The 17,987-nt window shown below is 36.6% G+C and overlaps 1 protein-coding gene across 1 annotated transcript in view; it reads right to left on the minus strand.

Moving 5' to 3' along the window:
* Positions 1 to 5,046: 5,046 nt before the first annotated feature.
* LOC150090872 (uncharacterized) overlaps positions 5,047 to 17,987 on the minus strand; it is a 108,097-nt gene continuing 95,156 nt past the window's right edge. Inside the window, exon 4 of the mRNA XM_090380459.1 lies at positions 5,047 to 5,463. Within this exon, the coding sequence (XP_090236585.1) occupies positions 5,106 to 5,463 (358 nt within the window). The 3' untranslated portion in view covers positions 5,047 to 5,105. The remainder of the gene's footprint in view (positions 5,464 to 17,987) is intronic.

Below are 17,987 nucleotides of genomic sequence, written 5' to 3' on the forward strand. Positions count from 1 at the left end.
AACTAATCTAATATCTCATATCAGATATATGATGATATATCTTTTAAATGTTAAATTTGTTTAGGCTTGGTTTGGACAAATAAAAATATTTATAATTCTGGAATAATGTGAAAACCTTTGAGGAATTAAGGTATTTCTACATTACCAAATTCTGGTAATAAAGGAAAAATTCAGTGGCACAATGGATCAGAATGTGCATCACTGATAGCTTTACCAAAGCATATGACTTATTCAGCAGCTTTGGTTTTTATTTGCCTTAACCAAATGTTAGATGTCACAAAGTAATGCTTTCTCTGGTTTTAATTTGTGTTAAATTACAGCTTTTATGATATTTTATGCTTCCTTCAAAATCTTTGTCATTAGAAAAGATATCTCTATATGCAGCTAACCTTTGGACTTATTTATTTTGCCATATTATTGATAGACAAAATTATGTCAGTCGTGACTTCATATTCTGTAGGTCTGTATATAAATACTACAAAAGGAAAACCTGCAGGGTGACCTTACTGTGATATTATTTTAAAAGGATTAACTAAGCTAAACTAAACAGAATATTTTCTTTTTTCAGGAAATATGCAGAATGCATTGAAATTAAGGGAGGATGAGCAGACTGAGAAAATTTGCTTGTAGTTAGAGTGACTAGTTATTAGAATAGATTTAAGGAGAGTGACTGGATAAATACCTAAATGAAATTAACTAAAAGAAATGAATGACAAATACGTGAGTTACATTTAACATTTTTTTTTTATTTTATTTATTTTTTTTTAATATTTGATGGTACATAAGCTTTGCTTCCTTGCATGAATTTTCTACTAAGATGAATATTTAGATAATTTCATTCCTAAAACTGGTAACGATGAAAGATATTATCTTTAAATGCAAAAAGATAAATTTACCAGTTATACAAGGTGTGATCAAAAAAGTTGAGGGAATGGAATGACTAGTATTTGAGAAATGATAAAACTGGCTATTTGTAAGAATCTCCTACAAAGTATCCCCTTGACACTGCACTGATTCCACCACTTGTACAACTTCTGAAAGCATTCCTGATAGGTTTCTTCTGGAAATTTTAACAGTTCTTATGTGTCACATTCAAATTAATAATTTAATTAGAAATAAAATTGAAAAAACAAAAAAAAAAACAGGAAACTAAGTCAGTGAGTATGAACAACTGGGAACCAGAGTAACTTTGCCAGGAATTCTTGAGTATAAAGGAAAACAACACATTTTCAGGGATGCTGTCACAATGCAAGCACCAATTCTCTGAAGGCCATTATTCCAACATTTCACTCTAATGCTATTTTACTAGAAAACACTTGGTTTTTATCAAAATCCTTCAAACTAATAGAGATGTGTCTTGGTGAGACAGCATCCCATGAAATGTTTTGTTCAACAGATTTGTAAAGAAATACCCAAAATTAACCAAACTAGGTTAGATTACATTAAATATTGCTATTTTACTAGAGAACACTGTTTTTATCGAGATCCTTAAAACTGATAGGGATGTGTTAGTGTGACAAAGTCCCATAGTAAAGCATAGGGTAAAATGTTTTGTTCAACACATAGGTTAATTTCATTTATTTCTTTACAATTTACAAAAATTGCTTATATTACATGAACTTATGCTGTTTTACTAGAAAACACTTTTTATCAAAATCCTTAAAACTAACAGATGTCTAACACAGCATCCCATAGTAAAATATGGGAAATCAGTTGCCGTAATGGATCTTTATTTCTAGTGTTGCCTTGGTAAAAATGTGTTTAATTATGCATAGTTAAGCTATTTTAATTGATTAATCACTTGTAATAACAGAAATGTTTTGTAATATTCCTGGGTGTTTGACTATCGCTGGGAAACAAAGATCCAGTCCTCTCAATAAGACACTGTCTTTTCCATTTTATATTATTTATTTTTTTTTTACAAAAACTTCAATCACAAAAAGTATTAGAACCTATAGTACTTAGTACCACTGTGTGGGTTGAAGGTTGAGAAGATACAAAAGATACTTGTTGACATTAGACTTGAATTTCTGTCGATTGTAATTTTTAGGAAATACATGTGAAGGGTGTATTAAAACGGAAGTATTAGCAGAGGCATACGATGCAAGAAAGCAAGCTTATACAGCATCAGCCAAAAAAAAAAAAAACTCCCATTTCACCCCTCCATTCATTCCAAATGCCTGTTCAACTCAGCCTTAAATTTATTTAGGCTATCAACTTCCACAACAAAAGATGGAAGTCTGTTCCACCAATCAACTGCCTGCTGGCTAGAGGCAAATTTCCAAACATCTATTCTGCAGAACTAAAGCCTTTCTGCAATTTGCAGAACTTAAGCCTTTCTTGGTAAGAGCACCCCTTTGTTCCCCTCACCAATCTTGTTGCCGTTCTTTGTACTCGTTCTAGCAATTCTACATCCTTCCTAAAATGAGGCCTCCAGACCTGTACACAGTACCCTAGGTGTGGCTTGACCATTACCTTGTATAACAGATAATCAGCTCGCTGTCCCTGCTAGCAAAATTCCTATATATCATTGATAAGACTCCATGACCTGCCCTAGCAGCCCCTCTGCACTGCTCAACAAACTTATATCAGATGTAAACATCATCCAAAGCAAGTGAGCCTTTTCTTTGTGAGACATAATTAAATGTGAAGTTAGAGATGCCATTACTTTAAATTCTTATTTCTGAATGTCCAATAATTATATGCAAGAATAGACAATTACCCCCAGATCTTTTCCACTTGCCTGAGTGTAGTATCACACAGTTGGTACATTTCTCTTGGGTTATTGCTACCCATATGCAGTACTTTGCATTTGTCAATAAGGGATAAATGAGGGAAAAAAGTTGGTTCTGTGAGTTAGACGTTGTACAGTAAATGGATGTTGACTGGTTGCAGCATATGTTTGGAAGAGAGGGAGATTTACAGAAGCCAATTTAGAAGAACAGTGCCAATGTAAGTATCTATAGAAAAAGCATGCAGCAGAAACAGAATGTCTATGAGACAGAGTGGAGAGACTTTGTAAGAGATGATTGGTTAATTAACTTAACTGCAATCTTTTGAATGGAGCCCAAAGCCTGAGAGAGTATGGGGCCTACCCAAGATGGGAATAACATTGTGGTAGGGCAGATTTGAGATTTGTACACAGTGAGTACACTGAGAACAAAAGACAAAAACATGTTTTTTAAATGCAGAGGAATCAATATTTATGATGTGCTTATGCCAAAAGAGAGGTTAGAAGTTAGAGTGATCCCTAATATGAACTTGTCTAGAAATCCAAGCCTCATTGAAGCAAAAAATCCTTTTTATAAGGTATAAGATAGGACTAAGTTTTAGAATTGAAATGAACAAAGTTATCTTTGCCCCATTAGAGAATTACCTGGAGATTGGCATTTAAGGAATTGGTAATATATTCAAGAGGTTTAAGCTGTTTGTGCAGGGAAAAGTTTTTCAAGGTAGAATTTGCAATGCACTATCATCAGAAAAACTATGAATAGGATTTTCTCTCAATGGAAGAAGGTCATTAATATACAACAGTGGGAGAAAGAACTGAACCTTGGGGAACACCAGCATCATGGAGAAGTTAGAAGACAGAGCCATTTACCACCATCAGCAATGAGTAGTCAGAATACTGGAAACCCAATTACAAAAAACAAATTCATAAGATGGAAGCTTCTTTTGAAGATCTTTATACCAAACATGGTCTTTGACCATAATATGTCAAGAGCAACTGCTTGAGTTTCACCAAATTTGTCCACAGATGGGTAACATAAGTCAGTATTATCACCAGTAGATCAACAATGACAAAATCCACACTGGCAATCATTGTTCAGGTGGAAGGTTTCTAGATAGTTTAGGTATTGGTGATTAATGGATTTCTCCATTACTTTGGAAAGAGTTGAAGTGCAATGGTATGATAACTGTATGGGAAAGATGTCACCCTTTTTTGGATACTAGCTAGATTTCAACAAATTTCCAAACAGAAAAAAAAAAAAAAAAAAACACCAGTACAATAAGAGAGTCTGTGCCCCTAAGAAGCAAGAAAACCCCAAATGTGAAGATCTTGCTTATATTTTCTAACAAACATGCAGGATAAATAACAATGCCCTCTGAGTCAAAAAATATATTAAAATATCTTAATATTTAATTTAGATTTTCTTGCTTTTTAGGGAAGATGGAGATGGTCATCCATTAAGAGGACTGGGTTTTTGTTTTCACCATAATTTATAAACAGCAATGATGGAAGAAACAAAGTGTAGGTTAGCAGTAGCACATTGATGCAGGTCCTGACATGCAAGAATTTGCTGCTCTCTGTGAGAATGTGATGCATAAACTTGGTTGAAATGCCTAGCATTCCCAAGTCGTGTGTCAAAGTTGATTGACATATCCCATAAGAATAGCAATTTCAGTAGCAAATTCACAAATAGTTAAATGTTGATCATATCACAAATAATAGAAGCACTGGTTTTTGAAGCTGACAGGTGGCCAGAGCAAGGTTCATTTTCAATGGATAAGCAGTCCTCTTTAAACTTGGCAAACCACTAAATTCTTCAAATGATCTATAGCACCTTCTTAGAAAGGTGTTTTTAATGTTTTGTGGGTTTCTGTTGCGCTTCTCCCTAATTTGGAAAAACAAATGCAAATTTGCTGCTTGGTAAAATCACTAACTTTAAAATGCAACACATAAAATACCTTCTATTCAGTGACACTAATTCAGACAGAATGCAAATAAATGAGCAATTTGTGCATTACTAAGTTTAGACAAATTACTAAACATGTGACAAACTGCAACACTGCAATTTTAAGATTCAAAGTCAGTGCCCAAACCCTTTTGATCACACCTCACATAATTAAAAATGTTATTTCATTTCAATACTGTGCAGGCATCTGTGTACTTCTGTATTGATGCATTTAGCTGAAAATTAGTGGTCTCTACAAGTGCTTGATTTCTAATAAGTTAGAAACAATTTAAAGTATTCTTGATAATTTATTTTAAAAATTAATACAAAATATATCCAAAAACTGCATTTTATGCTGTAAAAAATATCTGAATGGATTAGATACAGTACATTATCCAAGTTGTACACTCTTAATTACACTGCATTAGGCTATCTGTTTCTAGTGAAGATTCTAATATGTCTGTGCATCACTATACAAAATAAACCAGTTAATGTTACAAGAGCAACAGTTGATGTAGTATCAAAAAATTCTTTGTATTGGAAATGTAAAACCCAAAAAGTTCCCAAAATAACTGCTAACATAGGCCACAGATAATGTTCCAGATCACCATCTGTCTCAGAGGGGGATGGCTGTTGATAAACTTGATGCTGGGATATTTGTACATGAATAACACTGTTATCTGTTATTCCATATGATGCCAATGTATTATCCTCAATGCTCAATAACTGCCCATTAAATATCAAGCGAACAATATTTTGGGTTGCTAAATCTTCTCTGAAATGCTTCCTAAAACAAAAAAATTAAAAGATAATTAACAGTCATAATATTAAAATATTATATTTTAATAACTGTACTATACTAAATACAACTATACTAAAAAACCGAAAAAGATGTAAAAACATTTTTGAAAATAAATAATACAATGTATTAATTAAAAAAACTCTGAAGTGTGGCTGGTTTTCTGTTGCAAATCACTGCAAAACCATATCAGAATTTCCATCTTTGCTTGCATGATTTGTGCAAGCAAAGATGGAAAATACAGTACTGTATGTCTCAAATTTATCACAAATTCCCAGAATTGTACTTTGTGATAGTGGTTTAATGCCATATTCACATCTCCACTGTCTTTGAACTTCACACTATTCTCAGATTTCCAGCACTACTTCAAAATTGCTTTGCATTGTTCAAACATCAAATGTCCAGCACATTATAAATATCGCTTTTGCTTTTGGTGGAAAATGATGCAGGAAGCAAGTTTATACAATATCCACTAAAAAAAAAACCTAATCCACTTTATCTTTTCATCCCCTCTACTAATTTATCTAATTATCCCTTAAACTAACCCCAAATTCCACAATGCCAGATGGACATTTGTTCCAACATGAAATCACTCTCTGGCTGAAAGTAAATTTTCACACATCTATCCTATAGCCATCCTTTTTCAATTTAAACTGATGTTTGTCCTTACATGTCTAAACAACTATTTAAATTGATGTTTGTGCAAGAAGTAAAGATTTCATTTTAATAACTAATGCCATCTTTTATCAGCAATGCATACAAACTAAAGACAAATATATTTAAATGAAACTATAAATACATGATTAAATATTTAAGATGAAAATGTGTGTACATCTTTTTCAAACATTCTGTACACTATATTGCAGGAAATAACACAAGCCTTAAGTTTACCTGACATTTCAGCTGTCTCAATAACAAGCTTTTCAATATAAACTTGCATCATTTTATATATTTAATGGTTTTATACTTCCTGGGGTGGTACAAAAGGCGTAAAAAATTTTAAAAATATCTATTCCCAAGTCATCTAATTCCAGATGTGCTATTCTCCTTTTCTAAAAATAATAGAAAAAAATTGTTTGTCTAAGTATCATCCATTATGGCAGTGGCGTCCAACCTACGGCCTGCGAATAATTTTTATACGGCCTCTGCGGAAAGTGAACTAAAACAACATTTTAGAGAATTGTGCCGCTCTCACACACATACAAGCATCAAGCTTCACTGTATCAAGGGTGCACCTGTAGTTCAGTGCAGTCATATTAGTATGGCCCTTGAGGTTGTCACAGATATGCCAGATAAGCTGTACTTGTCTGGCATATCTACTACCTGGGAGTCAAGTGGACCCAATATCGGCAAAGTCTGAACGGTCTGTGATAGCCAAATCCTCCTGTGATAGCGATCCTGACTTCCAGCGGGATCGCTGTTCACGCGACCTCCCGTTCAACATCCTCTACCGCACGACGAAGGCATTTCGGACCCTGCAATGCTATGTGATTCCGATTCGTCTTTGTGCCCCCCTACACCTCCTGCAAGTTTGTCGCACTGGTAGCGAATACTGGTATATCTGGTAGTGAATCACCCTGTATATATATTACCAATTAAAATCAAAAGGGACTATGAAGCCCAATAAGTCCTATTATTATAATAATCTTAAATTATAGGAGAAAACCTCATACCTTTTTAGTAGGAGGACTGTTAATCTCTCAACACTCAATCGAGAATGATTATAATATGAACCCCCCCATGCATAGTCATAAATAAATCAAATTAAAAAGCTATTAATTAAAATAATCATGCCTTCAACTCTCATATCACATCAAGCAAATCAGAAAGATGGCGGCCACCAACCTCCAAAAACCAACCAACATCACATGCCACCATGAGAATTGAAAAACAATTGTCGCAAAAACTTAAAAACGACAAAACAAATAAATATCCATTAATTCACATATAAATTAAACTTTAAAACCGTTTTATAACTTCTTGTAAGAGACTACCTTATTCGGTTTGTTACCATGTTCACAAGAAGTACAAAAGTGATTCGCAAATGATATCCCCCCGTTTTATATAAAATTAACGACACCTAACATGAGATTATTTATATGGACCAATGTATGAATTACTATTCATGCATGTGCGTAAGCATCCACAAGTCCGAAATATATTAATAGAGTCAATATTTAATCTTATTTCTAATGTTTAGGCAATTAATAATTTAAAATATTCCCACTGTTTATTAAGAGCTTTCGATTCATTAAAAAGGAACACATGTCCACAGTGATTGCATGAAATACAAGCTCAGAGGCACCTGTCCTACCTGCCCTAACTGATGCCACATGGTGCTGTATCCTTACCGAAAGGAAATTTTGGGTCGAGCCAATATGAGCAGAATTGCACCCACCACAAGAAATATTGTAAACAACTGATTATTATCCCTTGTTTTCTTCTGAAATATAGTTACTGTATATTCCAGCGTATAAGTCAACCTTTGAAACAAAAATATCATCGAAAACTTACACTGAGTATAAAATCTTAAGATTGAATTAAATGTACTTGATTAAGGTCAGAAAGATATATATAAATACATTTATGAGAAATATATTTATTAAATATATATTTCTTACAAATACACATTGTTTGCTAAACATTTTAATTAAAACTAAAGAATTTGTTCATCAGATGAAAACAGTTCATGGAATTTATCGGACATTATGTTTTTGGGTTTATTTTGAGTTCTTCAAGATTGTCAGTTTATAATAGTAAAATCTGCTTCCGTTATTCATACATTGCTTACACAGATATCAATTAGCAGGATAGTACCAAACAAGCAGTGACTCAGCTACGTAATCAAAGCCTACGATGTACATGCAGCTTCGGTAAGCGATGTTAAATTGTGAGGCCTGTAGGTTTGGTTTAGTGAAGAAAGCAATAAACAAAGTATATGTTTATTGCTATTTTCACAGTTGTTATTTGGTTTTTAGGAGCATTAGCAACTAAGGCCATATTGCTCCGGGGATGTGCGGTGGTCATTCCCTGACCTTTCCGCATCCTCCATATTTGGTGGTGACGGGCTCGAACCCCGGTCTAATCAAGAAGCGTGTGCTACACACTGGTGCTCCTTCCCACCTGGCTACGGAGGCGCCGCTATCTTCACAGTTTACTGTGCAGTATAATAAAATGTCATAATGTAAGCTTTAAAAATAAAAAGCAGAAATAGTAGAATTAAAATACAGACACCAATCTTTGTGTGGTTCTTTGGCATCAAAGGATGACTAAAAGAGGGGCGGGTGGGTCGACATACAGTGAACATACATTAGAACACCATTAATCCACACCACGATGTTCCAGACTTTCTGTTAATCTGTACTGGATTTTTCCATCAGGGGAAAAATTCTAACTATTGAAAAAAATATATATGGAAGGAATTATAAAATTAATTGACTTATGAGTGGTTTCTGCAAATTGTACGATATATTTGCAAGCATGAGCTTGCCTAGCTAAGTTTATATTATTAAGTCATTGTAAACAAGAAGAGCAGGGATCAAGGGACTACAACTAGTCCACGTATATGAAGTGGTAACTGTCCACTGCACTGGATAACAGCAAATGTGAGGGATGCACTGAAGCATGTGATCAGTGATGAGGAGGGGGACAAATCATGCATTCTTGGAAATGACTCACAAATCAGTCACTCAGCTATTGTATTCAGTTGACTGCTGCTGCTGCTGCCGCCGCCAGCATTGTTCATGCGTACACCTTACCTCGGTTCTTTACCTGCTATATTGCTTTGTTTTTACTGTTTTTATTTTATTTTGTGTTTGTATTTTTTTGTGGTTTTTATTTTTTTTTTGCAGTTTTGGGTTAACAGAAGATGGCAACAAAAAGACAGAGTATTATCGTGTCGATAGAACAAAAACTGAACGCGCTTTTTCGCACTGACAAGGGGGAAAGTTTAAAAAAGATTGCTCTAGATATAGGGGTGGCAACACAAACTGTTTCCGATTGGAAAAAAATAGGAAAGCAATTGAAAACGTTTGTGCAAAAATGGTGGCCAAAGACAGCTTAGGAAATAGAGCTACCATTAAGCAGGCAAAAAATAAAAATTTGGATGAAGCCTTATCCGTTTGATTTCGTCAAGAATGAGAGCAAGGGGTTCCTCTTTCAGGCCCAATCCTTTAATCAAGAGCTCTTAGCCTTAACAAAAGGTTAGGAGGTGACCCTTCTTTTACTGCAAGTTTGGAGTGGTTATCAAGGTGGAAAGAGGATCGTGGAATCTGACAGCTCGTAATTACAGGTTAAAGTTCTTTCTGGTGATTGCTTTGCAAGCGAAGAATTTTAAGTACAATTTCTCAAGTTTATTAGTGAAGAATGTTTAGTTCCATCCCAAATTTTTAATGCTGACGAGACTTGTTTATTTTTCAAAATATTACCCAAAAAAACACTTACCTCAAAACTTGACTTTTCAGCTAAAAGACATCAATCGAGTAAGGAAAGAGTGACATTGCTTTTGTGCAGTAAAGCGTCCAGGAATTTAGTGTTACCACTGTTAGTCATAGGAAAATCTGCAATCTGCTAACCCCCACACTCTTAAAAATGTTAACTTAAATGCCCTCTCAGCTAAGTACACATCATAAAAATCAGCTTGGATGAGCTCAGATCTTTTTAAAGATTGGGGTTTTTCATCTTGTTTGTTCCCTTAGTTAAAAAATATTTAAGGAATTAAGGACTGGAAGAAAAAGCAGTTTTATTCATTGATAACACTCCAACCCACCCGGCAGAAGAACAACTGAGATCTGGCAACATCTTTGTAATATTTTTGCCACCCAACATTACTGCACTATTACAACCGATCAAGGAGTTATAGAGGATGTGAAGCGACAGTACAGAAAGAAGTTGATAATCTCACTTTTAGAACAACAAGAGGCACTTAAAGAAAAATCAAACTTTATGGACCTTCCTAAAAATGTCAACATAAATGCAGTCATTTATTTTTCTGCTGCTGCTTGGGAAGAAACTGACAAGACTACCCTCATCAAATGCCAGAAAAAAATTTTGGCCTGATGTTCTAATGGAAAGATCTGAGGAGGAAATGGATATTTCTTCGGATCCTGATGATGACAAGGATAATGAGTTTGTTTAGTTATTTCAACGTTTAGGGGGGTTGTTCAGATGTAACAAATGAAGACATTGCCCCGTAAATAATGCGTGATAATGATCTAGGACATCAGATGCTCACTGAGTAAGACATTGGGAAGCATGCTCACCATCATCGTCGTAACAAGCTAATGAAGAACTGGATGCAGGAAATAATTTTAATCTCATATATTTGGATCTTAGAAAGGCTTTTGATACTGTTTGCACATGGAAGATTGTGCAGCAATCTTCAATGTGCATTGGAGGCAAATTGCTGCTATGGATAAAGGGATGGTTGAGTGGGTTGGGTTTTTTTTTTTAGGAGCATTAGCAACTAAGGCCATATTGCTCCGGTGCGGTGGTCATTCCCTGACCTTTCCGCATGCTTCGTATTTGGTGGTGACGGGCTCGAACCCCGGTCTAATCAAGAAGCATGTACTACGCACTGCTGCTCCTTCCCACCTGGCTACGGAGGCGCCCTCTGGTTGAGTGGGAGAAGACAGAGAGTGGTAATCAATGGACACTGCTCATCGTGGACTAATGTTATTAGTGGAGTCCCTCAGGGTTCAGTGTTGGGTCCATTGTTGTTTTCTGTATTTATAAATGATATTGATGATGGTATATCAAGCTTAATGTCCAAGTTTGCAGACGATACAAAGGTTGGCAGGGTTATTAAGGACACTACTGACAGTATGCTGCTGCAACAGGATCTAGAAAAGTTGAGCAGATGGGTTGAGAGGTGGCAAATGAAGTTTAATATTGACAAATATAAAGTACTAACAAATGGGAAACAGTAACCCCAGAGTAATGTATCAACTCTGTGGTACTACACTGACAGTGGTAGAGAACGAAAAGGACCTTGGGTAATTGTGTAGGCAGATATGAAGTTTTCTGAGCAGTGCAGATGGTCTGCAAGAGTAGCCCATGGTGTCTTGTCAATGATATACAAGAATTTTTCTAGCAGAGTTAGGAGGAGATTATCCCCTTGTATAAGGCAATGGTCAGACCACACCTTGAGTACTATATACAGGTCTGGCAGACTCATTTTAAGAAGGATGTAGAGCTTTTGGAACGAGTACAGAGAAGGGCAACAAGATTAGTGAATGGAATGAAGGGTTGCTCTTACGAAGAAAGGCTTAAGTTTTGAAAATTGCAGTGTCTGGAGACTAGACACCTGGGAGGTGATCTGATTGAGGTGTATAAAGCCTTGAATGGTTTGAGCAAGCTCAATGCTGATGGGATTCTTCCTCATGCTCAGAATAATCACCTGGGAGGGCATAAATTCAAATTGAGGAAAGACAGATGTGTAGGATAGATGTGTGGAAGTTTGTCTTTAGCCAGCAGGTAGTTGGTTGGTGGAACAGACTTCCATCCCTTGTTGTGGAGGTTGATAGCCTAAATAAATTTAAGGCTGAGCTGGACAGGTATTTGGAACGAACAGAGGGGTGAAATGGGAGTGTTTTTTTTTTTTTTTTTTTGGCTGATGCTGCATAAGCTTGCTTTCTTGCATCATATGACTCTACTAATGCTAATGCTAATTGAGAAGTTCAATTCAATGAATGTAGATATGCAGGGCAACAACACAAATGTTCTAGAGCAGCGGTCGCCAACCTTTCGTGCCTCACAGACCACTAAACTCAATTTTGAATCCCACAGACCACTACCATGATTTTTTCCATAAAAGTAACATTCTAAATATGAAATGGTACTTACACTTGTTTTTGCACTCCAAGTTATTTGAAAAAAAAGTGGATTTCATTAATGATAATATAATTAATAATATAATGGCCTTATAATGATAAAAAAAGTATAATAAATAAACGTAGATATATACATTATGAAAAATGCAAAAAAAAACATTTTAAATTTCATTTTATTAAAAATGAATTAACAGAAACAATTAATATTAACAATTATCAAATATCAAGTGCACCTCGACATAGGTGTTTAAAGGATTAATTATAGCAAAATAATCAGTGTGATATCTGTTGCTGCTTGTTTGAAATAAGCTGTTGGATTCTTGGCTCCAATGACGTTACTGCAACACGGAGAGCCATTTGTATTTCTAGCTGACAAGCGGTACTTGTTTTTAATTGCCGTAACTAATGAAAATGTCTTTTCACACATATATGTAGTTGTGAATGGAATTAAAATATTGATGGCCTTTTCACTCAGCACTTGGTACTCACTTTTTACGGAAAGCCAAAAATGAGATCTTGTTAGGGACGAGTGGAATTTACCTTTGCGACTGTCGTCAGCTGATAGATCGATTAGGCTTTCTTTTTCTTTCACGTTCAAATTACTATCCTTGATTTTCGCTGAAAATGGATCTATTATCCACGTATTTCTGTGTCTGGGGTCCTCTTACTTTGGGTAAGAATGACCAAAAGTCAGTGGGCGACTGTAAGTGCAATCGAACAAAAGTTATTACCTATCAGTTGACAACCTCCTGTTTCATATAATCATCAAAATTTGGGAACATTTGTAGATCATCTTCAGCCAACAGCATTTGCCACAGCAATATCTTCCTTTGAAATGCATCCATTTTGCCTCGCAGTGCGAACACGTCTGTAAGCAGTCCTTGCAAGGACGTGTTCAGCTCGTTCAACAGAGAAAAAATATCTGCCAGTATGCTGTTTGTTTGGTTGGTTGGTTGGTTTTTAGGAGCATTAGCAACTAAGGCCATATTGCTCCGGGATATGCGGTGGTCATTCCTTGACCTTTCCGCATCCTCCGTATTTGGTGGTGACGGGCTCGAACCCCGGTCTAATCAAGAAATGTGTGCTGCGCACTGCTGCTCCTTCCCACCTGGCTACGGAGGCGCCCTGCCAGTATGCAAGCTTGGCTAGCCAATCATTGTCGGACAAGAGATCATGGAATTCTTTTGCTGCTGGAAGAATAACTTGACTTCTTGGTGCAGGTCGAACAATTGGGTTAGTACTTTGCCCCTCGACAGCCATCTCACCTCCGCACAAAGAAGAACATGAGTATGCTAAGAGCCAATTTCTTCACAAAGTGCCTCAAATATTCGAGAATCGAGCGCTTTGTGGTGAATTTCGTTTACAATTTTAATTACATCAGAGAGTATTCGTGCAGTTCTGGAGATAATCTTTTCACCACAAGTTGCTCACAATGTATACTACAATGAGTAAACAAGATGTCTGGGTGTCCAATGTCTTTCACTTTTGCAACAACTGAACGATGTCCAGTCTTGCTTGCGGCACTGTCTGTGCATATCCCAACACATTTCTTCCATTCAACACTGTTTCTGGAAATAACCATTAAGTGCACTGAAAATTTGAGAGCCGGTTGTTCTACCCGACAAGATGAGCAAACAGGAGTTCTTCCTTTAATTCTCCTTGGCAATCAAACCTCACAAACAAAGAACTGCCTTGTTAGTTATGTCTGTTGATTAGTCAAGTTGAATTGAATAAAACGTAGATTTTTCACAAGTACAATCACTTTATTTTCAAAATCTTTGACCGTGTCTTCAATTCTGCGCTTCACAGTGTTAGCAGACATAGGAATTCCTTTCAGTTTCTGGACAGCCTGTTTCCCCAAAAGCTCTTCACAAGCTTGTAACAAGCAAGGCTTAATTAATTCTTCTCCAATCGTATACAGCTTTTTACATCTCACGATTTGAAATGCTATCAAATAAGATTTTACTAGGGACTTATCTTCAACAATCGTTGCTAATGAAGTTTTTTGCTTTTGCAAATTTTCATGCATCCTTTGGAAGTATTCAACTGGCTTTTTAGCTAAATCTGAGTGTTTTGAATGCAAATGCCTGCCGAGTTTTGAAGGTTTCATGGCATCATTGGATAAACTCTCAGAACATATAGTACAAAGCGGCCGTGGATCCAGTTCACTTCCAGGTTCTTCAATAAGAACCTGGAAGTGAACTGAATCCACGTGCATTTTGGGGACTAATGATATTAAACGTACACGATCTGACGATTTGTTGGAAAAATACAGGACCATGCTGAGGAAATGTCGCGAGCTAGGCCATAATGTCTATGTGTCTGCAATTCTGCCCAGACACGATAGAAGGGGTTATATGTTAAGAGCCTTGTGGATTAACTCAAGACTTGAAGGAATCTGCAAGGCTTTAGGGGGGAAATTTCTATCAGCATGGCCCACACTTGTAGGTAGAAGGAATTTGTTTTGTAGAGACAGGATACACTTAAACAAAGGTGGTGCAAAAGTTTTTGCCAGTATTATTTAGGATACCTTAAAGGTTCAGGGAAACTGCTAGTTAGGGGGATGTGGGTAATACTGACATGCGCTTATCTGATAATATTCGTCAAAGTAATTCTTGCACATACCTTAAGAGTTCTTATCTGTTACCCCAACTGGACGTATATCTAGATGTTCTTGGGGCAGAAACGTTTCACATGAGCGGGTAGCTAATATCAGGGAAGAGAGCCTAAAAAACTTCAAGGGTTGTGTTAGGGTTGTTAAATATACAAGAACAGTAAATCTTAATTGTTTATACAGTAACGTTAGAAGTGTCGTCAATAAAATGAGCGAATTCGAACTGCTGGTTAAAACAAGTAACGCGGACATAATAGGGCTCACAGAGACGTGGTGCCACCCAGAAATTGGGGATGATGAGTTTAAGTCCGGCTTGTATAATGTATTTAAGAAGGACAGGGTAGATAGAAGGGGTGGTGGGGTAATGCTTCTTATCAGAAGCAGCCTGAGTGCGACGATAGCTTTCCCGGATTCAGACATTTCACATGCTAGTATGGAGTCTGTATGGTGTGAGATAGTTGGAAACAAAGGTATAATGCAAGTAGGAGTAAGCTACAGACCAGGTGATTGTGAAGATTATGACAAAAGCCTCTACATGCAAATGGAATGGGCAAGTAAGCGTCAATGTCTTGTTATGGGTGATTTCAATTTCCCTCTAATTGATTGGAGTAAATGGGAAGGAAACTCGACATGGGGAACAAAATTTGTAAATCAACTAGATGACTGTTATTTGTATCAACATGTCAGGGAAAGTACTAGAGAAAAGAATATCCTAGACCTCATCATCACACATGAATCAGGTGACATAACAGGGCTGACAGTAGAGGAACCAGTAGCAGGAAGTGATCACGGAGTTCTACGGTGGATGATGACGAGAGAGGTAGCAGAAATAAAAGGCAAAGGAATGGGTTTTAATTTCAGAAAAGGAAATTACGATGCCTTAAGGTACTACATGGCCTCTATTAACGGGGTAGATATCGTGCAGAAAATGATTACATTTGAACTGTGGTACACTTTTAAAACATTAATCACAGATTCCTTGAATACGTATATACCATTAAAAAAATACTCCACGAGGAGGGTTCCAAGTTGGATGAATAGTGAAGTTGCCACATTACTTGAGCAGAAAAAGGTGGCATGGAAAGGTTACAGAGCAATAAAAAGTACTGAAGCCTATAACAGCTATAAGGTGATGTGTAATAGAGCCACAGAAAAGGTTTGAAGGCAAAGGCAGTTTATGAGAAATCACTAGCAAACAGAGCAAAGAGGGGGGGGGGATAAAGAATTCTTCACATATATAAATGCCAAAAAGAGCAGGACAAACCAGATCGGACCTTTACGTAAGGGAAAGGGGATAGTATTAAATACACCAGCTGCCATTGCAGTTATTTTGCATCGATATTTACAAATGAAAAACCTTTTGTGGCAATGGGAAATTGTGGGAGCGAAGTTAAAAAATATGTAATTAATGATATTGAAATTTCGCAAGATTATTTAATGAAAAAACTTTCGAGCCTACAGACCAGTAAGGCTCCTGGAGCTCATGGAATATACCCTATAACCTTAAGGGAGGCGGCAAGCAAGTGCATTGAACCATTGAGGCTAATTATGCGAGCATCGCTAGACTCTGGGGAGATTCCCTTGGATTGGAAAAGTGCAAATGTATCTCCCATACATAAGGGTGGCTCTAAAAGTGAAGTTGGAAATTATCGACCTGTCAGTCTGACTTCAGTAGTAGGGAAAATCATGGAGGCAATGATCAAGGGTGGAATTCAGGATCATTTGGATCGAATTGAAATTCTGAAGGATACTCAGCATGGTTTTGTAACGGGAAAATCATGTTTAACAAATCCGGTTCGCTATTTCGAAAGGGTCACTCACGAGCTGGATTTAGGGAATAATTTCAACATTTTTTATTTAGATTTCAGCAAAGCTTTTGACTCAGTCCCACATGAGTGGTTGCTTTATAAGCTGGAACAGGTTGGAATCACTGGGAAAATCCTTAGATGGATAGAAGGATGGCTTCAGGGCAGGAGGCAGAGGGTTGTGATAAATGGCTATTCCTCAGATTGGGTTGATGTAAGAAGTGGGGTTCCCAAAGGATCAGTATTAGGACCACTGTTGTTTTTAATTTTCATAAACGACATTGATGAAGGGATAGAGGGCATGATGTCTAAATTTGCAGATGATGTTAGAAAATTGGTAGAGTAGTTAAGGATCACTGTCAAACTGAGCTTCTTCGGAGAGACCTAGATAGGAATGGTCAGAAAAATGGCAGCTTTGCTTTAATCCATCAAAGTGTAATGTATTACACCTGGGAAACAGTAATCCCAAAATAACTTATTCACTTGGTGGAGTTCAACTAAACCCAGTACTGGAGGAAAGGGACTTGGGCGTTACGATACGGTCAGACATTGAAATTCTCTGAGCATTGTAAACAGGTTGCAAGGAAGGCCCATGGTGTCCTATCGATGATCTATCGAACTTTTGCAAGTAGAGATAGGGACGTGATAATCCCATTATATAAGGCTTATGTTAGACCACACTTGGAATACTGTGTTCAAGTATGGAGACTGCACCTAAAGAAAGACAGAGCTTCTTGAAAGGGTGCAAAGACGGGTAACTCACCTGGGGACATCAGCAAAAGGACATCACCTTATGAAGAAAGACTTCGAATATGTGGGTTGCAGAGTTTGGAAACTAGACACCTTACAGGAGATTTGATTGAGGTGTTTAAGGCTCTGAGGGGCATCAGTAAAATGAATGAGGACGAAATTTTCAAGATTATAAATGATGCTAAAACTAGGGGACATAAATTCAAGTTACGGGGGGAAATGTTTAGATTGGACTGTAGGAAGTTTTATTTTAGCCAGCGAATTATAAATTACTGGAATAAGTTGCCTTCATGGGTGGTAGAGGCCGACAGTTTGGGGAAATTCAAAGGTCATCTGGATAGTACTTTCGGATAAAGGAAGGGCATAAGGATGATAGGTTTAATTTCCTTTTTTTTTTATTAATTATTATTATTATTATTTTTTTGTTTTTATCATTGTTTTGTTCGGATTTTTTTTTTTTTTTTTTTTGGCTGGTGCAGCATAAGCATAGGCTTTCTTGCACCATGCCGCCAT

Source organism: Mastigoproctus giganteus, chromosome 1 (assembly GCF_048544385.1).
Source record: "Mastigoproctus giganteus isolate SK-2022 chromosome 1, ASM4854438v1, whole genome shotgun sequence".
NCBI lineage: Eukaryota > Metazoa > Arthropoda > Arachnida > Uropygi > Thelyphonidae > Mastigoproctus > Mastigoproctus giganteus.